At 50.8% G+C, this 6778-nt stretch overlaps 1 protein-coding gene across 1 annotated transcript; it reads left to right on the top strand.

Annotated features, from left to right (window-relative positions):
- Positions 1-424: 424 nt before the first annotated feature.
- On the top strand, positions 425-3917 carry LOC104402515 (chromosome unknown open reading frame, human C21orf2; the record flags this gene model as incomplete). Its single annotated transcript, XM_010010406.1, has 5 exons — positions 425-471; positions 1220-1449; positions 2036-2207; positions 2581-2674; positions 3792-3917. Coding segments are annotated over 5 exons (669 nt in total), but the record flags the coding sequence as incomplete, so codon positions are not given.
- Positions 3918-6778: the final 2861 nt, after the last annotated feature.

Genomic DNA, 6778 nt, shown 5'->3' with positions numbered 1-6778 from the left:
TGGTTTCCAGAGAGCACTTGGAACCTCTTCGTTTCCAAGGTACTGCATGGACGCCTGGAGACCCTCAGTCCTACTTTGTTGGGGACTTTGGATGATGTACTCTTGTTAGGAGAGGGCTTTCTGGGGTAAGAGGTGTCCTTCCCTGTGTGCGGTGGCTGAAGGCCTGTGCAGAGTTCCTGGAGCAGAAGAGCAACATGATGCTGGCTGGTGTCTGTGCTTCCACTCATAGGCAGTGAGGGTGGAGGAGCTGCTGACTCTGCACTGATTGTCACAGCAGATCTGTCTGGTGGTGTTAAGCTTGGGTTAGACTGAAGCAAACCTGAATTCCTGTGCTTGCTTTTATCTTGCTTGGTTGTGATTTAAATTGCCTTTTTTCTTTTTTCTGGAAGTGCCAACTTGCTGTTTCTGTCTCTTCCTGCCCCAGATATCGATATGCCGGGATTTGCCCAACATCGAGGTGATCACGTTCAGGTGACTGTTGGACTGCCAGTTTTGGAGAGGACAGGGGAAATCACCTCTGTCTTGGGGCTCTGGCCTGGCCAGTGGTTTCTTACCACCTTTCTGTGGCTGTGTGTCTGAGCTGCCTGGCTGTTCATGCCTGATTTCTCAAGTGGCAGAGATGCAGAAATGATTATTCTTCTGCTGGCTTCTCTGCACCTTTCCCTTTGCTGCTCAAGAAAATAGTGTTAAAACCTGTTAGGATTGTTGCTTTGTAAGTCCTATTCCATAGTTTGGATGGGGATCTTCTGGGCCCCTGAATAGGGCCACTTTGCAGAATACTTGTTGAAGTGTTTCATGGATCTCACAGAGCTTTTAATTTCTGTAAGACTCCCCCTAACAACACACCCATCATTCCACTGTCCTGGGGATCCTACAAGAGACAATGCTGTCTGTAAATTTGAGCTGCTTAGCTTGGAGAAACTTACATAGGTTCTCCTTCAGTGAGTCTGAGGAACTGCTACAGGAAAGGATGCAAATGTGACAAGCAAGCCTGTGGGGAAAGCAGAGGCTGTTTGTCACCTGCAGCAAGAGGAGAGCCTGCTTTATTATTTCTTTGCTCTGTTAAAAGGTGAAATGCTATAAGCTGTAGGTCACTCGATGTCCTTTGCCATGCTGTGCCAGGGTGCAGAGCTGAGGGAAATGGGGCTGGAAAGCAGCTGTGCCGTACAGTGAGGGAGAGATGGGCTTACTGGTCTCTGATCCTGTGCTGTCTCTTCAGTGTGAATGCCATCTCAGACCTCGAGCCGCTGAATCAGTGCCAGAACCTGAGTGAACTCTATCTGAGGAAGAACAACATTGCAAGCCTAAATGAGCTCTTCTACCTCAAAAACCTCCCCCGGCTGAGGGTCCTGTGGCTGTCTGAAAATCCCTGTTGTGGGTCGGACCCCCACCACTACCGAATGACGGTGCTGCGTAACCTACCCAGCCTGCAGAAGCTTGATAACCAAGGTGGGTGTTCGCAGGTAAACAGCCCCAAGCGATGGGCAGGGGGAATGGGAAACCAGTGATGTGCTGGTTCCTCTCTTTAAGGTGTCCTTTGGCTCTTCCTTGAGTCAGGATGTGTTGGAGGTTGAGTGTTCCCTCTGCGAGATCCACTGCTTCTAAGCTGGTTTCTGCCTTCCCTTCCCTGCAGTGCAGGAGTTAACACTAGTGGGACTGAGAGCGCCTCATTATAGCTTAGACAGTACCACTAATTATTGGTTTATAGAGCTCTCTCCTTAGCTGTGGCATAACAAAGATTCTGTAATTTATGCTGGCAGAAAAAAAGAGTAGCTGTAATGTGGTGGCTTTTGGAACCTCCTCCAGAGACAAGAAGTGGCAAAGCATGTTTGCAGCCCTCCTTGATACCTTTTTCACTTTGATAGACTGCTGATGGCTGCCCAGTGTACTCCTGTTGGGTTTTACTGCAGGAGGAGGATGAAAGCAGAAGGCCAGTACAAAGGATGATTTTTGGACCAAACTCCTGCAGTATATCTGTGCAGCAGTAGTACCTGCTCCATTAGAGATGCTGCCTTCCTTGTTTTGGCTTTTGCAGCTGTGACAGAGGAAGAACTGTCCCAGGCCCTGGTTGATGGTGAGGAGATCACGGCCCCACCAGCAAGGAGGAATGTGGGGAATGGCTGCCCTGAGTCCACTGAATCCAGTGCTGCTGAGTCCACCACAGAGACCGAGAGCGAACTGCTGAACTTCAGTCTGGAAGAGACAAAGTGAGGGCTTGGTTGTGAGCTGTTAGGATTTCTGGGCTGAACTCATGTATAGTATGAAAGGACCCTGGCAGCCAAACCTGATACTCCATGGGCCAGGTCTGCATCTGGTGCAATTCACATTGTTCCAGTTATGGTGCTAGAGTTGTGCTGGTTTAATAGCACTTGTGGGTTCTATAGCTGTATGGATGTCACTTCATGTGGGAGTTTTAGTTGGGGTGTTGATTTGTAGGCAGTGGTGGTGTGAGAATTGATGTGCCTCCAGTCCTTCAGCTACATGCTTTGTGCATGGTTGCTCATGATTAGAAAGGATTGGCCTGACAGAGTAAGGTTCTCCCAACTGGACATGACATTTGCTCTTCCTCCCCTTCTTTAGCAAAATCCGAGAGGAACTTGGTATGAAACCTGTTCCCAAGGATAAATTTTCCTCCTTTTCACCTCGAGAGACAGACTGTAACTGCAAGAAGAGAGTGAGTATCTCCTAAAGACAGAATTGCTTTTCATTGCATGCAGTTCTGCGCCACACCATTTAAGAATGATGTTAAGGTACTCAAATGATTCTAGAGCAGGGCAACAAAACTGCTGACAGGGCTGGAAGGAATGTCTTACGAGGAGTGGCTGAGGACTTTGGGTTTGTCTAGTTTGGAGAAAAGGAAGCTGAGGGGCAACCCCATTGCTCTCTACAGCTTCCTGAGGAGGGGAAGTAGAAAGGGAGATGCTCGTCTTTTCTGGTTGGGATCCAGTGATAGGACATGTGGGAATCATCTTAGAATTCTTAAATGGTTTAGATTGGAAGGGACCTTAAAGCTCATCCAATTCCAATCCCCCTGTCACGGGTAGGGGACACCTTCCACTAGAGCATGTTGCTCCAAGCCCTGTTCTGGCCTTGATCACTGCCAGGGATGGGGCCTGAGAAATAAGGAGAAATAAAAAAAATCAAAGTAGTCTAAATGTCATGTCACTGGCTTCAGTAAGTACATGCTCATTTACCTCCAGTGAAGCTCTCTCCTTATTTAAAGGTCTGTAGGAGATAAACTGCTCACAGGTCACCCACCTCAAAGCTCAACAGCTTTACCAAGAGTTTGTTACAAGTCTTGCTCCATGTGTACAGTGCTGCTGAATGATGTGCGAGGGTTGGGCTGGGGACCTTCAAGAGTTTTTTCCAGCTCATGCTTTCGCCATTCTACCAGCTCTTTATTCCTCAGATCAGGGGGTTCCTGTCCTTTCCCATCCTACATGTGATCACGCTGGAGAAAGAGAGAGAGAGAGGGTGGCTGCTCGTGAATGTGCTTTTCCTTACAGAAGGCAGTTGGGAGGGTGGCCAGGAGCCAGAGGCATGTGGGCAGTCCGCAGGACTGGGTGGATGGGTTTGTCCTGCATTCCAGTTAGCCTCCTCACATGCAGTCTCTGCCCCTGTCTGCCCTGAGGGTTTGGTTGTTCTGTCCTTGTAGCTGCAGGTGGCAGTTGCAAACTGCTGGTGGTGGAGTTCCTAGAAAGAGCAGCTTTTTAAAAATCAAGTGTGCTTGATTTTTAAGTGTGTTGGTTTTAACATGCTTGTATAAAGTAGTGCCTGTCTCGTTCCAACAGAACAATGTCCTGAATGCCATCCTGCTTCTCACAAAGGAACTGGATGCAGAGGGTCTGGAGATCATCCATCAGACAGTGGGGAGGAGGCTCCAGGCCTTTCGGAAGAAGGAGCTGCAGGAGGAGTGACAGCGCCCATTACAAACCTCCCTGGAGAACCAGACAGACCTGCAGCACCATTCTGCTCACACATGCCTGGCTGCAGCCAAAGCCTCAGTGTTTCCCTCTGTGCTTTCCCTATGGAGGGGTTGGACTGGGGTGCTGCTGACTGCCTCTGTAACTCCTGACATCGCCCCTGGCTGTGCACGTCACACTGAGGCTGGCAGTGCCTGACCCAGCTCTCGGGAGCTTTCCTGCTTGCGTAGCAGGCTCTGTTAACACTTCTATCTCATGTTGCTGGGGCTGTTTGATGGAAGCTGCAAGTGAATCAGCAAAGCAGAAGTGAGCAGGGCTGCAGTGAGTGGTGCCACTGTGCTGTGCGATCGAAGGGGGATGGCAAAGCCTGCTGGTGGCCAGAAAGGTCACTGCTTGTTGGTGGCTCCCTGTCAGATTGATCCTTGGACAGCCTCTGTGTGTAGCACGCTTGGAAGGCAGTTTCTACCACAAAGGTTTGGTTTTGTGAAGTCTGTTGGGGAGATGCTGCCTGAAATGATCACCAAGAACTGTCTGGTGCAGGTGGTGAAGGTCAATGTCAAATTATTTATTTATCTTCAACTCCTGACTTCTGGTCCCCATTAGCAATGTGCGGCATCTGACTTGGTGGTCAGGCAGCCCAAAGGAAAGCTGATGCAGCCTCGGTGAAACAGCAGTTACTCTCTCCCAGATCCTGAATGCTCAGCTCTACTCTCACCCCCTCATGCCCCTGCAGGCATTAGAGCAGCTTAAGGAAACAACATCAGACTAAAAAGCCCCTGGGCATTTTGCAGTTAGGAGAAGACAAGCCAGGCGTTACTGTCCGGCTTGCATAGGGATCAGGAGTTGGTGTTTTTTCTTTAATTGAAAAAGCTGCATTTACTAAGATTTTATAGAGCCCCTAAACACAAACTGAAATGTTGTGACATACCAAATAAAACCAGTTATCCCTCTAGGATGCGTCACTTGTGGCTGGGGTTTAGCAAACATAGTGAGAACAACTGACTGGGCATTGCTCCATTACGTTTGGTTCACGGCTTGCATTGTTACCCCGGTGGAGCAGGAGGAGGGCTGTGGGCCCCTGTGCCTTCCCGCTTCACTGGACCTGGGAAATGGCTCACCAGCCTCTGGTGCAGGTTGGTAGCACGCTGGGCTGCTGCAGGGGCTGCTTTCAAAGGCACTGTGGTATTTGGGAATCTTTTTGCAGCCACGGGTCCACACGGAGCCCAGGAAGCAAAGGAGATGGTGAGTAACGCTCACTTGCTTGTGCAGAGGTGCAAAGGGAGGGTAATGGCCCCCAGACACAGGGTATGAACCTTGTGTGCTGCTCAGCTGTGGACCCCAGTGCTGTGCAGGGGACATGGCCTTTTCCATGTCCCCACTCTCGCGGTTTGTCATGCTGCCAGGAAGGAAGGAATGCTTGTCCTGGGGGATGATGACAGCCCTGTGTCTACAATCCTGTTGACTTGACATTGGTGGGAGGGGGCACAGTTTGATCCTCATCACTCGTGCTGTGTTTAACTCCTCAGATGACCTAGTTCTTGCCTTCTGCGTCAAACCCAGCTGCATTTAAAAAGCCAGTGTGATTTATACTGTACCAGACTTCCCTTGACAGCCAGGGCCCAAGAGACTTACCCGTCATCTTGTTTGCATCTTACCCTTCTGCTGAAGGCAAGCCCTCTCCCAGGCTGTCTTGGTGTCAGTAGCTGTGCCTGTCCAAGTTGGGGGGAACAGGGGAGCTGCTCTTTGGGCATGCCAGACTCCCCCCACACCCCAGCTTCACTGGAATGAGAGTGATCAAAGCATCATCGTTTGTCACCAGGACTCCTTTGCTGTGAGGGTGGCTAATGGAGCAATCGCCATGGCCTGAGGCTGCTCTGGCATGGTTCCTCCCCACTCCACTGGAGAAGCTGGGCTGTTAATCCCTGACAGCACGACTGTCCCCAAGCTCTCGCTGCTTACGTGCTGTGCTCTTCACACTTGGCGGCTGTGGGTGCTCCCGCTGCCAAGTGAGCTGCCCTCGATGCTCCCACCCACTCTTTGCAGGATGACCCCACAGCATCCCGCTCGCTCTTGGCACAGCCTGGGGAGAGCCTGGCCCCTTTGGCTCATGCCTTTTCACCCCAGGGACCTGGCAGCCTGCCCTTTGCTGAAAGATGCTCGTGCCTTTTTGTCCTGCCTTCTCTACAGGGAGGGTGGGAAGCTGGGCCTGGGCTCAATATGCTGGGGAGCTTGGGTGCACAGTCAGTACGTCCCCTCCTGCTTGTCCTGGTGGGGCAAAGGGTGGTTGCCCCCCACAAGATGGGGGGGCTGTGCTTGTCCTTCTTTCAGGAGTTTGGCAATGCAGGCTTTTAATTTCAGGGGTGGAAATGAGGTGTTAAGGCTGAAGTGACCCTTGTCTTTGTGGGGGACACCCCTTTCCCCATTCACACCCTAAACCTGGCTGTGGTGCCATGCCAGCCCATCCACTGCCCTGCCTGCTGCTGAGAGCTTTTTGGCATGACTTGCTTTCACCTGCACCTTTTGCCTTAGCAGGAATATCAAGTAGTGAGGGAAAATGTTTCCCCATGGTGGAAAACACCAGTGGCTGTGGATACAGCAAGAACTTGTGCTTAAACTGTCCTTGGGGACTCTTGGACGTTGAGGCAGGCGAATGGGACCACTGGGGCTTCTCAAAAGTACACAAAGGATGGTGCGATAGGACAAAGGGTAATGGCTTTAAACTAAAACAGGAGAAGTCTAGGTTAGGTATATATCTTATATGTAAGATATAAGTTCTTTACTGTGAGGGTGGTGAGGCTGGAACCGGTTGCCCGAAGAAGTGGGAAATGCTCCACCCCTGGCAGGTTTTAAGGCCA

The sequence above is a fragment of the Nestor notabilis genome, unplaced genomic scaffold (assembly GCF_000696875.1).
Source record: "Nestor notabilis isolate BGI_N333 unplaced genomic scaffold, ASM69687v1 scaffold15362, whole genome shotgun sequence".
Classification (NCBI taxonomy): Eukaryota; Metazoa; Chordata; class Aves; order Psittaciformes; family Psittacidae; genus Nestor; species Nestor notabilis.
This window is presented reverse-complemented; position numbering and strand designations above follow the sequence as displayed.